Genomic DNA, 17,500 nt, shown 5'->3' with positions numbered 1-17,500 from the left:
TGACTTTGTGTTAATGTATTAGGGATAGGGTTAGTGTCTTGTGTTTCTGTGGAGTCATGTGTCTCCTGTGTGTGTGTCTCAGGGCGGAGACGACTCTGGGAAACATCCTGAAGAAGAAAGGATGGAGGTGAAACTTTTTATCTTCAGTCACTGATCGTCTTTACACTGTCGACAACACGGGAGCTGAAAATAAAGACGACAAAAAGATCCAAAAAACGACATTATGTGACACAGCAGAATTACACACACACACACACACTCACACACACTCACACACACTCACACACACACACACTCACACACACTCACACACACACTCACACACACTCACACACACACTCACACACACACTCACACACACTCACACAAACTCACACACACTCACACTCACACACACTCACACACACTCACACACACTCACACACACACTCACACACACACTCACACACACTCACACACACTCACACACACTCACACACACTCACACACACTCACACACACACTCACACACACTCACACACACACTCACACACACTCACACACACACTCACACACACACTCACACACACTCACACACACTCACACACACACTCACACACACACTCACACACACTCACACAAACTCACACACACACACACTCACACTCACACACACTCACACACACTCACACACACTCACACACACACTCACACACACTCACACACACACTCACACACACTCACACACACTCACACACACACTCACACACACACTCACACACACTCACACACACACTCACACAGACACACACACACACTCACACACACTCACACACACACTCACACACACTCACACACACTCACACACACACTCACACACACACTCACACACACTCACACACACACTCACACAGACACACACCAATACCCTCCTCCTTTCAGAGTACCTGATGGTCTCTCTCTCTCTGTCTGTGTTGTGTCTCTCGACCAGGAGGTCCAGTTATGTGGTGACCACCAAGATCTACTGGGGGGGGCAGTGAGTATCTGTCCTGCACCTGTCTCACATCTGTCCACCACCTGTCTCACATCTGTCCACCACCTGTCTCACATCTGTCCTGCACCTGTCTCTCATCTGTCCTGCACCTATCTCACATCTGTCCTGCACCTGTCTCACATCTGTCCACCACCTGTCTCACATCTGTCCACCACCTGTCTCACATCTGTCCACCACCTGTCTCACATCTGTCCACCACCTGTCTCACATCTGTCCACCACCTGTCTCACATCTGTCCTGCACCTGTCTCACATCTGTCCACCACCTGTCTCACATCTGTCCACCACCTGTCTCACATCTGTCCTGCACCTGTCTCACATCTGTCCACCACCTGTCTCACATCTGTCCTGCACCTGTCTCACATCTGTCTTGCACCTGTCTCACATCTGTCTTGCACCTGTCTCTCATCTGTCCTGCACCTGTCTCACATCTGTCCTGCACCTGTCTGACATCTGTCCTGCACCTGTCTCACATCTGTCTTGCACCTGTCTCACATCTGTCCACCACCTGTCTCACGTCTGTCCTGCACCTGTCTCACATCTGTCCACCACCTGTCTCACATCTGTCCACCACCTGTCTCACATCTGTCCTGCACCTGTCTCTCATCTGTCCTGCACCTATCTCACATCTGTCCTGCACCTGTCTCACATCTGTCCACCACCTGTCTCACATCTGTCCACCACCTGTCTCACATCTGTCCACCACCTGTCTCACATCTGTCCACCACCTGTCTCACATCTGTCCACCACCTGTCTCACATCTGTCCTGCACCTGTCTCACATCTGTCCACCACCTGTCTCACATCTGTCCACCACCTGTCTCACATCTGTCCTGCACCTGTCTCACATCTGTCCACCACCTGTCTCACATCTGTCCTGCACCTGTCTCACATCTGTCTTGCACCTGTCTCACATCTGTCTTGCACCTGTCTCTCATCTGTCCTGCACCTGTCTCACATCTGTCCTGCACCTGTCTGACATCTGTCCTGCACCTGTCTCACATCTGTCTTGCACCTGTCTCACATCTGTCCACCACCTGTCTCACGTCTGTCCTGCACCTGTCTCACATCTGTCCACCACCTGTCTCACATCTGTCCTGCACCTGTCTCACATCTGTCCTGCACCTGTCTCACATCTGTCCTGCACCTGTCTCACATCTGTCCTGCACCTGTCTCACATCTGTCCTGCACCTGTCTCACATCTGTCCTGCACCTGTCTCACATCTGTCCTGCACCTGTCTCACATCTGTCCTGCACCTGTCTCACATCTGTCCTGCACCTGTCTCACATCTGTCCACCACCTGTCTCACATCTGTCCTGCACCTGTCTCACATCTGTCCACCACCTGTCTCACATCTGTCCTGCACCTGTCTCACTGTGCTTGTGTTTACAGGGCAGAGACAGAGCGAGGGTTGTCACGGAAACACATCATTGAAGGTAAACAACAACAGGAAGTTGACTCCAGGTCCAGGCACCTGTCTTCTGTGTACTGACCAGCAGGGGGCGACTCCACTGGTAGTTTCTATAGAAAGAGTCAGGCTCCGCCCCCCAATCCTCCAAATAAGGCTTCTTCTGGTTTCAGAAAACAACAGCAGCTCACACACACGTTTGTACTCCTGTCTTAGTGAGGACACTCATTGACATAATACACATCCTAGCCCCTTACCTTAACCTTCACAACTAAATACCTAACCCTAACCCTTACCTTAACCTTCACAACTAAATAACTAACCCTAACCCTTACCTTAACCTTCACAACTAAATAACTAACCCTAACCCTTACCTTAACCTTCACAACTAAATAACTAACCCTAACCCTTACCTTAACCTTCACAACTAAATAACTAACCCTAACCCTTACCTTAACCTTCACAACTAAATAACTAACCCTAACCCTTACCTTAACCTTCACAACTAAATAACTAACCCTAACCCTTACCTTAACCTTCACAACTAAATAACTAACCCTAACCCTTACCTTAACCTTCACAACTAAATAACTAACCCTTACCTTAACCTTCACAACGAAATAACTAACCCTAACCCTTACCTTAACCTTCACAACTAAATAACTAACCCTAACCCTTACCTTAACCTTCACAACTAAATAACTAACCCTAACCCTTACCTTAACCTTCACAACTAAATAACTAACCCTAACCCTTACCTTAACCTTCACAACTAAATAACTAACCCTAACCCTTACCTTAACCTTCACAACTAAATAACTAACCCTAACCCTTACCTTAACCTTCACAACTAAATAACTAACCCTTACCTTAACCTTCACAACTAAATAACTAACCCTTACCTTAACCTTCACAACTAAATAACTAACCCTTACCTTAACCTTCACAACTAAATAACTAACCCTAACCCTTACCTTAACCTTCACAACTAAATAACTAACCCTAACCCTTACCTTAACCTTCACAACTAAATAACTAACCCTAACCCTTACCTTAACCTTCACAACTAAATAACTAACCCTAACCCTTACCTTAACCTTCACAACTAAATAACTAACCCTAACCCTTACCTTAACCTTCACAACTAAATAACTAACCCTAACCCTTACCTTAACCTTCACAACTAAATAACTAACCCTAACCCTTACCTTAACCTTCACAACTAAATAACTAACCCTAACCCTTACCTTAACCTTCACAACTAAATAACTAACCCTAACCCTTACCTTAACCTTCACAACTAAATAACTAACCCTAACCCTTACCTTAACCTTCACAACTAAATAACTAACCCTAACCCTTACCTTAACCTTCACAACTAAATAACTAACCCTTACCTTAACCTTCACAACTAAATAACTAACCCTAACCCTAACCCTTACCTTAACCTTCACAACTAAATAACTAACCCTTACCTTAACCTTCACAACTAAATAACTAACCCTAACCCTTACCTTAACCTTCACAACTAAATAACTAACCCTAACCCTTACCTTAACCTTCACAACTAAATAACTAACCCTAACCCTTACCTTAACCTTCACAACTAAATAACTAACCCTAACCCTTACCTTAACCATCACAACTAAATAACTAACCCTAACCCTTACCTTAACCTTCACAACTAAATAACTAACCCTAACCCTTACCTTAACCTTCACAACTAAATAACTAACCCTAACCCTTACCTTAACCTTCACAACTAAATAACTAACCCTAACCCTTACCTTAACCTTCACAACTAAATAACTAACCCTAACCCTTACCTTAACCTTCACAACTAAATAACTAACCCTAACCCTTACCTTAACCTTCACAACTAAATAACTAACCCTAACCCTTATCTTAACCTTCACAACTAAATAACTAACCCTAACCCTTACCTTAACCTTCACAACTAAATAACTAACCCTAACCCTTACCTTAACCTTCACAACTAAATAACTAACCCTAACCCTTACCTTAACCTTCACAACTAAATAACTAACCCTTACCTTAACCTTCACAACTAAATAACTAACCCTTACCTTAACCTTCACAACTAAATAACTAACCCTAACCCTTACCTTAACCTTCACAACTAAATAACTAACCCTAACCCTTACCTTAACCTTCACAACTAAATAACTAACCCTAACCCTTACCTTAACCTTCACAACTAAATAACTAACCCTAACCCTTACCTTAACCTTCACAACTAAATAACTAACCCTAACCCTTACCTTAACCTTCACAACTAAATAACTAACCCTAACCCTTACCTTAACCTTCACAACTAAATAACTAACCCTAACCCTTACCTTAACCTTCACAACTAAATAACTAACCCTAACCCTTACCTTAACCTTCACAACTAAATACCTAACCCTAACCCTTACCTTAACCTTCACAACTAAATAACTAACCCTAACCCTTACCTTAACCTTCACAACTAAATAACTAACCCTAACCCTTACCTTAACCTTCACAACTAAATAACTAACCCTAACCCTTACCTTAACCTTCACAACTAAATAACTAACCCTAACCCTTACCTTAACCTTCACAACTAAATAACTAACCCTAACCCTGGAGAAGTGAGAACTGGTCAGAATGACCTCACTCTGTAGGGACTAAGCTTAAAATGGTCCTCACAAGGATATAAGTACAGGAACACACACACACAGTCAGTGTCCTCTGTCATAGGACGATGAGCTTTAAGAGGATCAGGCACACAACTGGATTAACACACACACACACACACAGTCAGTGACACAGACACACACACACACACAGTCAGACAGACACACACACACACACACACACACACAGACACACACACACACACACAGACACACACACAGACACACACACAGACACACACACACACAGACACACACACACAGACACACACACACACAGACACACACACAGACACACACAGACACACACACACAGACACACACACACACACAGTCAGACAGAGACACACACACACACAGACACACACACAGACACACACACAGACACACACACACACAGACACACACACACAGATACACACACACACAGACACACACACAGACACACACACAGACAAACACACACACAGACACACACACACACAGACACACACACACAGACACACACACACACAGACACACACACAGAGGTCCTGTTGAAAGCTGCTTTGACTTAAATCATCCTCTAAAATATAAAAACTCTAAATTTAACTCAAAGACTCGTCAACCTTCAACATTCTGATCTTAACTTCAGTAAAAGTACTCAGAGTAAAAATACTCCAATACACACTCACACACTGCTGCTCTGTGTGTGTGTGTGTGTGTGTGTGTGTGTGTGTGTGTGTGTGTGTGTGTGTGTGTGTGTGTGTGTGTGTGTGTGTGTGTGTGTGTGTGTGTGTGTGTGTGTGTGTGTGTGTGTGTGTGTGTGTGTGTGTGTGTGTGTGTGTGTGTGTGTGTGTGTGTGTGTGTAGGTCTGCGTGGCTCTCTATCCAGGTTACAGTTGGACTATGTTGACATCGTCTTCGCAAACAGGAGTGACCTTAACGCACCGATGGAGGGTCAGTACACACACACACACACACACACACACACACACACACACTTGTACACTTAGGGTTACATCTGTTGGGTACATGTGTTTCCAGAGGTCGTCCGTGCGATGACCTTTGTAATCGATCAGGGTTTGGCCATGTACTGGGGAACGTCTCGCTGGAACGCCGTGGAGATCATGGTAGGACACTCACCACAAATACTGGAGAACCTGAGGAGAACCTCAGGAGAACCTGAGAGCAGCTGTTTATTGTTGTTAAGTAAAACTTGGTTGTTACACACAGTCACCTGTCTGTCTGTCTGTCTCTCACCTGTCTCTCACCTGTCTGTCTGTCTGTGTGTCTGTCTGTCTGTCTGTCTGTCTGTCTGTCTGTCTGTCTGTCTGTCTGTCTGTCTGTCTGTCTGTCTGTCTGTCTGTCTGTCTGTCTGTCTGTCTGTCTGTCTGTCTGTCTGTCTGTCTGTCTGTCTGTCTGTCTGTCTCTCACCTGTCTGTCTGTCTGTCTGTCTGTCCGTCTGTCTGTCTGTCTGTCTGTCTGTCTGTCTGTCTGTCTGTCTGTCTGTCTGTCTGTCTGTCTGTCTGTCTGTCTGTCTGTCTGTCTGTCTGTCTGTCTGTCTGTCTGTCTGTCTGTCTGTCACCTGTCTCTCACCTGTCTCTCACCTGTCTGTCTGTCTGTCTGTCTGTCTGTCTGTCTGTCTGTCTGTCTGTCTGTCTGTCTGTCTGTCTGTCTGTCTGTCTGTCTGTCTGTCTGTCTGTCTGTCTGTCTGTCTGTCTGTCTGTCTGTCTGTCTGTCACCTGTCTGTCTGTCTGTCTGTCTGTCTGTCTGTCTCTCTCTCTCTGTCTGTCTGTCTGTCTGTCTGTCTGTCTGTCTCTCACCTGTCTGTCTGTCTGTCTGTCTGTCTGTCTGTCTGTCTGTCTGTCTGTCTGTCTGTCTGTCTGTCTGTCTGTCTGTCTGTCTGTCTGTCTGTCTGTCTGTCTGTCTGTCTGTCTGTCTGTCTGTCTGTCTGTCTGTCTGTCTGTCTGTCTGTCTCTCACCTGTGTGTCTGTCTGTCTCTCACCCACCTGTCTGTCTGTCTCTCACCCACCTGTCTGTCTGTCTGTCTCTCACCTGTCTGTCTGTGTGTCTCTCACCTGTCTGTCTCTCACCCACCTGTCTGTCTGTCTCTCACCTGTCTGTCTCTCACCTGTCTGTCTCTCACCTGTCTGTCTCTCACCTGTCTGTCTGTCTGTCTGTCTGTCTGTCTGTCTGTCTGTCTGTCTGTCTGTCTGTCTGTCTGTCTGTCTGTCTGTCTGTCTGTCTGTCTGTCTGTCTGTCTGTCTGTCTGTCTGTCTGTCTGTCTCTCACCTGTGTGTCTGTCTGTCTCTCACCCACCTGTCTGTCTGTCTCTCACCCACCTGTCTGTCTGTCTGTCTCTCACCTGTCTGTCTCTCACCTGTCTGTCTGTGTGTCTCTCACCTGTCTGTCTCTCACCCACCTGTCTGTCTGTCTCTCACCTGTCTGTCTCTCACCTGTCTGTCTGTCTGTCTGTCTGTCTGTCTGTCTGTCTGTCTGTCTGTCTGTCTGTCTGTCTGTCTGTCTGTCTGTCTGTCTGTCTGTCTGTCTGTCTGTCTGTCTGTCTGTCTGTCTGTCTGTCTGTCTCTCACCTGTCTGTCTCTCACCTGTCTGTCTCTCACCTGTCTGTCTCTCACCTGTCTGTCTGTCTGTCTGTCTGTCTGTCTGTCTGTCTGTCTGTCTGTCTGTCTGTCTGTCTGTCTGTCTGTCTGTCTGTCTGTCTGTCTGTCTGTCTGTCTGTCTGTCTGTCTGTCTGTCTGTCTGTCTGTCTGTCTGTCTGTCTGTCTGTCTGTCTGTCTGTCTGTCTGTCTGTCTGTCTGTCTGTCTGTCTGTCTGTCTGTCTGTCTGTCTGTCTGTCTGTCTCTCACCTGTCTGTCTGTCTGTCTGTCTGTCCGTCTGTCTGTCTGTCTGTCTGTCTGTCTGTCTGTCTGTCTGTCTGTCTGTCTGTCTGTCTGTCTGTCTGTCTGTCTGTCTGTCTGTCTGTCTGTCTGTCTGTCTGTCTGTCTGTCTGTCTCTCACCTGTCTGTCTCTCACCTATTTGTCTGTGTGTCTCTCACCTGTCTGTCTATCTGTCTCTCACCTGTCTGTCTGTCTCTCACCTGTCTGTCTCTCACCTGTCTGTCCCTCAGGAGGCGTACTCTATAGCGAGACAGTTCAATCTGGTTCCTCCAGTGTGTGAACAGGCTGAGTATCACTACTTCCAGAGAGACAAGGTGGAGCTGCACCTGCCGGAGCTCTACCACAAGATCGGTACACAACTACACAACTCACACACACCTACACTGCACGAACGCACACACACAACTTCACAACACACACAAACACAAATACACATCACAATGACCCAGAACTACACACCCACCTGAACAACCCCACACACTCTGTCCTGACTGGGACAGTTTCTGTCTGGATGCAGTGAGAGTTTCTCTGTAGTAATGCTAAGCTAGGCTAACGAGGTGCTGCTCTGGAGCTGTTCAGGTGTAAATATAAACTGCTGTAATGACGTGGTTCAACCTGAGGTTTGTGTGTCTCTCAGGGGTCGGGGCCATGACCTGGTCCCCGTTAGCCTGCGGCCTGCTGACGGGAAAATACAATGAGGGCGTCCCGGAGAGTTCTCGAGCCGCCATGAAGGTACAAGCATGCACACTGAGGTACACACACTGAGGTACACACGCTGAGGTACACACACTGAGGTACACACACTGAGGTACACACACTGAGGTACACACGCTGAGGTACACATGCTGAAGTACACACACTGAGGTACACACACTGAGGTACACACACTGAGGTACACACGCTGAGGTACACATGCTGAGGTACACACACTGAGGTACACACACTGAGGTACACACGCTGAGGTACACACGCTGAGGTACACATGCTGAAGTACACACACTGAGGTACACACACTGAGGTACACACACTGAGGTACACACACTGAGGTACACACGCTGAGGTACACACGCTGAGGTACACATGCTGAAGTACACACACTGAGGTACACACACTGAGGTACACACACTGAGGTACACACACTGAGGTACACACGCTGAGGTACACACGCTGAGGTACACACGCTGAGGTACACATGCTGAAGTACACACACTGAGGTACACACACTGAGGTACACACACTGAGGTACACACGCTGAGGTACACACGCTGAGGTACACATGCTGAGGTACATACACTGAGGTACACACCCTGAGGTACACATGCTGAGGTACACACACTGAGGTACACACACTGAGGTACACACGCTGAGGTACACACGCTGAGGTACACATGCTGAAGTACACACACTGAGATACACACACTGAGGTACACACACTGAGGTACACACCCTGAGGTACACACACTGAAGTACACACGCTGAAGTACACACACTGAGGTACACACCCTGAGGTACACACGCTGAGGTACACACGCTGAGGTACACATGCTGAGGTACATACACTGAGGTACACACGCTGAGGTACACACACTGAGGTACACACGCTGAGGTACACACGCTGAGGTACACATGCTGAAGTACACACACTGAGATACACACACTGAGGTACACACACTGAGGTACACACCCTGAGGTACACACACTGAGGTACATACACTGAGGTACACACCCTGAGGTACACACACTGAGGTACACACACTGAGGTACACACACTGAGAACGTGACAATAACCCAGACCCATCACTCAGGCTGTCTGTTACCATTGCAATCAATGCTGTGTGTTTGTGTGTCTGTGTGTCTGTGTTTGTGTGTCTGTGTGTCTGTGTTTGTGTGTCTGTGTTTGTGTGTCTGTGTGTGTGTGTCTGTGTTTGTGTAGGGTTATGCGTGGCTGAAGGAGCGTCTCAGCAGTGATGAAGGGAAGAAGCAGCTCAGTAAAATTAAAGAGCTCCACCTGCTGGCCAGCAGACTGAACTGCACTCCTGCTCAACTCGCTATAGGTACACTGCACCTGTCTGTCTGCTCACACATTCACAACAGGAGGTTGATTGTGTGTGTGTGTGTTTGTGTGTCTGTCTCAGCGTGGTGTCTCCGCAGTGAAGGCGTCAGCTCGGTTCTCCTCGGAGTCTCCAACACGGAACAGCTGCTGGAGAACCTCGGTTCTATCAGGGTAACGTTCAGTAGCTCCGCCTCCTGTTCATCATCAATAACTTATCAATAATAAGTGATTTCATCAATAACAGACGGACTCAAAGCTCTGACCTGTGATTGGTCAACTTTTCTCTTCCTGTTCCTCAGGTTCTGTCTCAGCTGACTCCGCCCCTTGTTACAGAGATGGATGTGTTGCTTGGCAACAAGCCCCGTAACTCCAAGAAGGAAACAAGGAGCTGAGGTCTTTAAAGAAAAGACTTTATAAGATGAAGACAGGACGAAGACGACAGGGACATGTCTTCTTCAGGGATGGAGGCCACCACCTCCTCGTTGTCATGGAGACGGGCAGATGTCCCGTCCAATCACAGAGACTTTAGTTCAGATACCGGGAAATATTTATTCTTGTATAGAGTGATGTGTCCACAGCTGTTTAACATCTGTTGTCAAAACAACAGATTCAGTGAAACTTGACCAATAGTTTATCAATTTATATAAAGGTTATATTATTACAATTATTAACAAAAATCTTAGAATACTGATCAAATGATTGATCAGTTGATACAAGATGTTTGTTTGTTTGCCATATCTATTTCAAAATAAAAGCCTGCTGTTACAGAGACACCATTTCAATTACTTCTCTGAACTGTCCTGTTTCTTCCAACGATACAGATGATATATCTTAATATATAATCTGTGAAGAAAACTGACTCAATCATATTTATATTTTCAATATAATACAAACTGAACTGGAACAAAAAGGATTCACATTTGTGTTTAATGTGTCACTGTTTGATCCTCATGTCATTACACCTGCAGCAATAAAGTTATTGATCTGGAAACTGTGTACACAGTATATTGATTTATTGATCACTTTATTAGGAACGGTCTGAGCTGACATCAGAGGACGCAGTGACAAGCAGCTGCCAGCAGGGGGCAGCAGACTCACTGAAGGACGTTGCCGTCTACACTTACAAATGTAAAACGTAATTATATTTATATATGTTTAATGTTTACTCAATGATAAAAAATAAAAACAGTGAATTATTTGAAATTTTTCTGAATAAAGATTTTATTAAAAATATCTGCTAACATTGACACAAAATCTGAAATGTACATCTTTAAAACAAGAGTTCACAAGCTCCAAAATAAAAGTAATTAAAGAATCTTCGGGTTCTTCACTGAAACGTGAACATTGTAATTGTCGATTCAATCTGTTCCAGTTTCTGATGTTGAAGCTGATGCGTCGGCGCCCCGATCTGGTGTGAACCCGTGTTTCAGATTTCTTGTGTTACTGTAAACGTTCCCACACTCGTCAGTCGTGGTGATCCTCCGCAGCGTGAACACGCCGGTGACTCTTCAGCGTCGCCAGCCGTGCAAACAGAGCGCCGCACTGGTTACAGGCGTACGGCTTCTCTCCGGTGTGGATGCGGCGATGGTCCGTTAAGCTGCTCATGTGCGGGTAGGCGTTCCCACACACGTCGCAGATGAACGGTTTCTCCCCGGCGTGGTAGCGTTGGTGGAGCTTCAGGTAGCGCGAGGTGCTGAACGCCGCGCCGCACTGGTCACAGCCGAACGCTCTGGCTCCGCTGTGGCTGAGCTGATGCTCCTTCAGGTAACTGAGCTCAACGAACGACTTCCCACACTGGTCACAGTTGTGTGGTTTCTCTCCAGTGTGAATGTGCTGATGTCGTTTCAATCGATAAGCGCGGGAGAAACCTTTGCCGCACTGGTCGCAGGCGTGCGGTTTGTCTCCCGTGTGGAGACGCTCGTGAATCTGCAAACCGCTCGAGGTGGAAAACGTTTTCCCACAGTGGTCGCAGCGGAACCGCTTCTGTCGGCCGTGCACGTGCTGATGGACCCTCAGGTTAGCTGCGGTGGTGAACGTGTTACCACACGCATCACAGATGAACGGCTTCTTCTTCTTGGTGCTGCGATGGTTGCTTGTGCGCCTCCGTTTCTATGGTAACAGAGAGAGAGAGCACGTCAGGGTGGGGCGAGTTTTCATGAACAAGTTTAATCATCAGAGTAAAATCACATCAGGAAACATTTCAGAGCTGATATTAGCTTCTTTCATCCAAACTCAGAAACTGGTTTGTTCTACACCAGAGACCACGAACACACCTGGAATTAACATCTGTCCTGAGAGAGCCGATCACAAGGGACCAGATCCAGATGCTACACTGGGACCAGATCCAGATGCTACACTGGGACCAGATCCAGATGCTACACTGGGACCAGATCCTGATGCTACACTGGGACCAGATCCAGATGCTACACTGGGACCAGATCCTGATGCTACACTGGCAGACTACGAGACAAACTGGGACCTGTGAATATGAGACCATACTAATAAAATGTGATTGATTGAATAAAGAGCCAAATGCAAAAAATCATTCACAATGTTCTCGCTGATATACTCAGCTCATGTCCTTCACATTTAGGAAGGAAATTCATGTCATATACAAGTTAAATGATAAATCTACATATTAAATCTATATGTCTCACCGGATGTAAAGCCCCGCCCACAATACAGAGGAAGACGTAACTTTCTTCATTTAGAAGCGATAGAAAGACGGAAGCTGAACAGGTGCTCCTCAAACCGCGAAGTTAACATGAAGTGGTTTCTATTACCGAACCTGTTAATGAATTCTGGAGGAGTTAGCTGACCTGTGCTAACTAACCTGTGCTAACTGACCTGTGCTAACTAACCCCTGCTAACTAGCCTGTGCTAACTGCCCTGTGCTAACTAACCTGTGCTAACTAACCCCTGCTAACTAGCCTGTGCTAACTGACCTGTGCTAACTGACCTGTGCTAACTGACCTGTTAACATTGAGCTGACCTGTGCAAGATGCGACCTGGATGCTAGCTACTTCCGGGAATGATTACTGACGTCAGAGACTGAACCGGAGTACTGACCTGAAGACCAGCGGCCTGATCCGGGTCCTCGTCCTCCTCTCTCACCCGGGTCCGGGCTATGGAGACCGGGTCCGGGTCCTCCTCTTTGACCCAGGTCTGGGCCATGGAGACCGGGTCCGGGTCCTCCTCTTTGACCCAGGTCTGGGCCATGGAGACCGGGTCCTGGTTCTCCTCTTTGACCCAGGTCTGGGCCATGGAGACCGGGTCCTGGTCCCCCTCTTTGACCCAGGTCTGGGCCATGGAGACCGGGTCCTGGTCCTCCTCTATGACCCGGGTCTGGTCCATGAAGCCCGGGTCCGGGTCCTCCTCTTTGACCCGGATCTGGTCCATGAAGCCCGGGTCTTGGTCCTCCTCTTTGACCCGGGTCCGGTCCATGAAGCCCGGGTGCTGGTTCTCCTGCTTTACCCGGGTCCGGTCCATGAAGCCCGGGTCCTGGTCCTGGTCCTCCTCTTTGACCCGGGTCCGGTCCATGAAGCCCGGGTCCTGGTCCTGGTCCTCCTCTTTGACCCGGGTCCGGTCCATGAAGCCCTGGTCCTGGTCCTCCTCTTTGACCCGGGTCCGGTCCATGAAGCCCGGGTCCTGGTCCTCCTCTTTGACCCGGGTCCGGTCCATGAAGCCCTGGTCCTGGTCCTCCTCTTTGACCCGGGTCCGGTACATGAAGCCCGGGTCCTGGTCCTCCTCTTTGACCCGGGTCCGGTCCATGTCTTGTCTCAGGTGGACATCTAGATCCAGTCTTTGTTCTTCGTGTCCTTATCACCACTTCGCGTGATGCATGCTGGTCCTAATGCTGCGTTCCTGGCGACTCGGATGTCGGAGTTTTGTGACCTCCTGCTTGAAAGGTGCAGGTGAAGCCACCTACAGTCGGGGATCGAACCTGTGAACTCGGGAACACGTGATCTCGCTGGTTCACGGAGCAGTTGACGCTCCGCTGGCACACACATGTTTATCTTACGTCATCACTGCGCGCCGGAACGTCAAAATTCCGAGTTTTCTTGAACGCAGCAACAGTCAAACCAATTGTGTTATAATTATTATTAATCAAGTGTCAAACATATATGTATATAAAACACTTTTTATAGTATTTATAAATGGTAATATATATAAATATCAATTGTATTTTATCAGCATCAGAATAATCAGATATTTTTATTCATGTTCAGGTTTTTATTCAGATAAATTTTCACATTTTCAATCACAAAAAATATTTGTATCATTAAAATTAAATAACGTCATCTTTTCGATCGAACATGACGTTATTTTGAATTAAATGATAATGAATTATAAATTCATAATATTTTCTGCGGTAAAAAGTACAGTTACTGTAAAGACATATTACTTTAAGACATTGTCTAACAGCTTCATTTGTTCCAGAGCTTTTATCTCAAACTCACGTATGCTTCAGACGACCTCCAGGTGGCGCTAACTGTCACCGTGTGTGGAGCCCGAGGTACGGAGATGAATTCATAACAAAACTTAACAAACGTAAACTGTGGTTTACAAACATTAACAAAATAATGCAGATACAAAACACCAGAAGCAACTAAAGTCAGATGACATTTTTTGTACTGGTAGATTATATTTGTTTGTACATGTTTAAATGTGGAAGGAGTTTTGTTTCTGAAGCATCACTTAGTAGAGATGTTGTATTTCTTTGTCGGGTTTGTTTTGTGTTGTGAACCAGTGTTTGCTGCTGTGTTTTCTCTACACACTCCCACTCATACGTCATCGTGTGTTATTCAAGTTACTCATCGTTCCGAGGTTCCAGTTGCTGTGAAACAAACTCACTGCTGTGGACACGTTTGTGCATCTTCAGGATACTGGAGCGACTGAACCCTTTGCCGCACTCGGCACAGACGAACGGTTTCTCTCCCGTGTGAATGCGTAAGTGACTTTTCAAACTGCTCGGAATTGCAAAAGCTTTTCCACAAAAGTCACATTCGTACGGTTTCTCTCCCGTGTGGCTGCGTCGGTGGACCGTCAACTTACTGGACGTCGCAAACGCTTTTGCACAATGGTCACATCTGTAAGGTTTAATTCCGGTGTGGATGCGCTGGTGGATTTGAAGGTAGCAGGAGCGGCTGAACGCGGCGCCGCACTGGTCGCAGTGGTACGGCCGCTCGCCCGTGTGAACACGATGATGCGTTTTCAATCGGAACGAATCTGTGAACGACTTCCCGCACTGACCACAGCTGTATGGCTTCTCTCCGGTGTGAACACGCTGATGGGTTTTTAGGTGACTGGCTGTTGTGAAACTGTTCCCACAATGTCCACAGCTGTGCTTCCTCTCTTTGATGTGATGGACATCTGGTTGTCTGTGTTTCTATGGTAACAGAGAGAGAGAGCGAGAGTTAGAGCGAGTTGTTTAACATCACATAGACTTAATAAACGATGGATGTTTTCTTCCTGGTTGGTTCAGAGTTTGTGTTTCACAGCTGAACTCAGCAGCAGGTTTTCTGCACAGACTCGTTCAGCATCAGATCCTCCTCAAGGTTCAGGTGAGAGGTGGAGAAGCCAGGGGGGGGCAGACACACACAGGAAGTGGGCAGACACACACAGGAAGTGACCTGCTACCCCCTGGATGTTCCCACATGTTCCTGTTTGAACAAGTCGGACCAAACAACCCGCTGCTGCTACACAAACACTGACTACACAACACTCACTACACAACACTCACTACACAACATGTCTTACACAGTTCATGTGTCCTCAGGGTTCAGTTTGTAATATGTAAACCACTAAGTGTCCTACTTGATATCATTATTACATTGTTGTTATAAATAACATCATTATTACATCATCACTATCATTAATAGTTTCTGACGTCACCATTGAGTCCTGAACTCTGAACTGCTCCTGGTTCTCCTCCAGTCCGGTCTGCTCATACTCCGGGTCCTGGTTTTCTTCCTTGATCACGATGTTAAACTGGTCCGTTTCCTGGTTCTCCTCTTTAATCACGATCTTGTAGAGATCCGTGTCCATGAAAACCGGGTCCTGGTTCTCCTCTTTGATCCGGGTCTGGCCCGTTAGTTCAGGGTCCTGGTTCTCCTCTTTGACCCGGATCCGGATCGTTAGGTCAGGGTCCTGGTTCTCCTCTTTGATCCGAGTCTGGCCCGTTAGGTCCGGGTCCTGGTTCTCCTCTTTGATTCGAGTCTGGCCCGTTAGGTCCGGGTCCTGGTTCTCCTCTTTGACCCGGGTCTGGCCCGTTAGGTCCGGGTCCTGGTTCTCCTCTTTGACCCGGGTCTGGCCCGCTAGGTCCGGGTCCTGGTTCTCCTCTTTGATCCGGGTCTGGTCGAGTTCCATGTTGTTCTTCTCTACAGACTCAGACTATTTCCGCTCGGTGTTCTCGCGAGATCTTCATCAGATATCGCGAGAACAGCTCGGCCGTAGTTACTGTTGCTAGGGAGCAGCGTCCCACCAGAGTCCAGAAGCATTTAAAGACTGAGCTCAGATTTACCACCATGGAAACAGACAGTGAACGCACCAGAGTAAAACACATATTAAAATCACTACTACAGACAGACAGACACAGACACAGACAGGTACAGACACAGACAGACAGACACAGACAGGTACAGACACAGACAGACAGGTACAGACACAGACAGGTACAGACACAGACAGACAGGCAGAGAAACAGACAGGTACAGAATATAATTTAATCTTTCCAAATTATTATAAACTTGCTGAGTGCAGGACTCTAACATGACCGACTCTGTGCTTGGTCCCTGAAGGCCTCCGCGGCTCCTGATTGGTCGGCTGGTGTCCCCTCCACAGAGTCACCTTGTCCCGGCTCCTGCTGCAGCTGTTCCGGGGACCGAGCAGAGAACCGTCCGGCTCAGCGGCACACCGGCAGCGGGAATCTACCCTCCGACCACCGGGAGCAGACATGGCGGACACAAAGCCGAAGACTTCCCCGAAGGCCGTGAAGTTCCTGTTCGGGGGCCTGGCCGGGTAGGTGCTAGCTGCCATGCTAACGTGCTAATGTCAGCGGGCTAACAGCGGGCTAACAGCGGGCTAACAGCGGGCTAGCAGCGGGCTAGCAGCGGGCTAGCAGCGGGCTAACCCGGTGGAACCCGGTGAATGTCCCCGTTGACAGCAGCTCAGAGTCCGGGTCGCAATGTGTCACAATGTGTCACAGGGCCATGACAACCATCTCCTGCTAGCTGCTAATGCTAACGTCCTCTGAAGTGTGCCCCCCCCCCCCCCCCCGTCGGTTGGTTATATTGTGTTAATATTCTTATTTATATTCTTGTTTATTTATATTGACATCATCCGCTCAGCTGTTTAAAACAGAGTTCGAGTCCCGGACCGGATTAGCCTTGTAGCATGTAGCATGTAGCACAGAGATGTCAGTAGTTTATTATGGCTGAATTAAAGA

General features: G+C 47.5%; 3 protein-coding genes across 3 annotated transcripts in view; 2 read left to right on the top strand and 1 right to left on the bottom strand.

Moving 5' to 3' along the window:
• Positions 1-11,048, top strand: part of LOC132995917 (voltage-gated potassium channel subunit beta-2-like) — a 20,010-nt gene extending 8,962 nt beyond the window's left edge. The window contains exons 6-15 of the mRNA XM_061066160.1: positions 83-127; positions 971-1,015; positions 2,425-2,468; positions 5,973-6,059; positions 6,147-6,232; positions 8,231-8,351; positions 8,638-8,732; positions 9,934-10,054; positions 10,136-10,224; positions 10,353-11,048. Of these exons, the coding sequence (XP_060922143.1) occupies positions 83-127; positions 971-1,015; positions 2,425-2,468; positions 5,973-6,059; positions 6,147-6,232; positions 8,231-8,351; positions 8,638-8,732; positions 9,934-10,054; positions 10,136-10,224; positions 10,353-10,445 (826 nt within the window). The 3' untranslated portion in view covers positions 10,446-11,048. The remainder of the gene's footprint in view (positions 1-82; positions 128-970; positions 1,016-2,424; positions 2,469-5,972; positions 6,060-6,146; positions 6,233-8,230; positions 8,352-8,637; positions 8,733-9,933; positions 10,055-10,135; positions 10,225-10,352) is intronic.
• A 12-nt stretch (positions 11,049-11,060) lies between these two features.
• On the bottom strand, positions 11,061-13,993 carry LOC132995916 (zinc finger protein 391-like). Its single transcript, XM_061066159.1, has 2 exons — positions 13,123-13,993; positions 11,061-12,162 (listed from the first exon to the last, which is right to left on the bottom strand). The coding sequence occupies exons 1-2, from the start codon at positions 13,822-13,824 to the stop codon at positions 11,518-11,520; spliced, it is 1,347 nt and encodes a 448-aa protein (XP_060922142.1). The 5' UTR covers positions 13,825-13,993; the 3' UTR covers positions 11,061-11,517.
• A 2,884-nt stretch (positions 13,994-16,877) lies between these two features.
• The window catches only part of slc25a11 (solute carrier family 25 member 11), a 6,994-nt gene continuing 6,371 nt past the window's right edge, over positions 16,878-17,500 (top strand). The window contains exon 1 of the mRNA XM_061095937.1: positions 16,878-17,073. Within this exon, the coding sequence (XP_060951920.1) occupies positions 17,009-17,073 (65 nt within the window). The 5' untranslated portion in view covers positions 16,878-17,008. The remainder of the gene's footprint in view (positions 17,074-17,500) is intronic.

This window comes from Limanda limanda, chromosome 22, assembly GCF_963576545.1.
Source record: "Limanda limanda chromosome 22, fLimLim1.1, whole genome shotgun sequence".
In the NCBI taxonomy this organism is placed as follows: Eukaryota; Metazoa; Chordata; class Actinopteri; order Pleuronectiformes; family Pleuronectidae; genus Limanda; species Limanda limanda.
The sequence above is the reverse complement of the archived record's forward strand: the minus strand, read 5'-3'. Positions and strand labels throughout refer to the sequence as shown.

Bases quoted from the DNA above. Each gene is read 5' to 3' on its own strand.
- LOC132995916 (XM_061066159.1), bottom strand. From the start codon at position 13,824: ATGGACCGGACCCGGGTCAAAGAGGAGGACCAGGACCCGGGCTTCATG. The intron at 12,163-13,122 runs GTCAGTACTCCG...CTGTTACCATAG, and splicing joins ATCAGGCCGCTGGTCTTCAG to AAACGGAGGCGCACAAGCAA.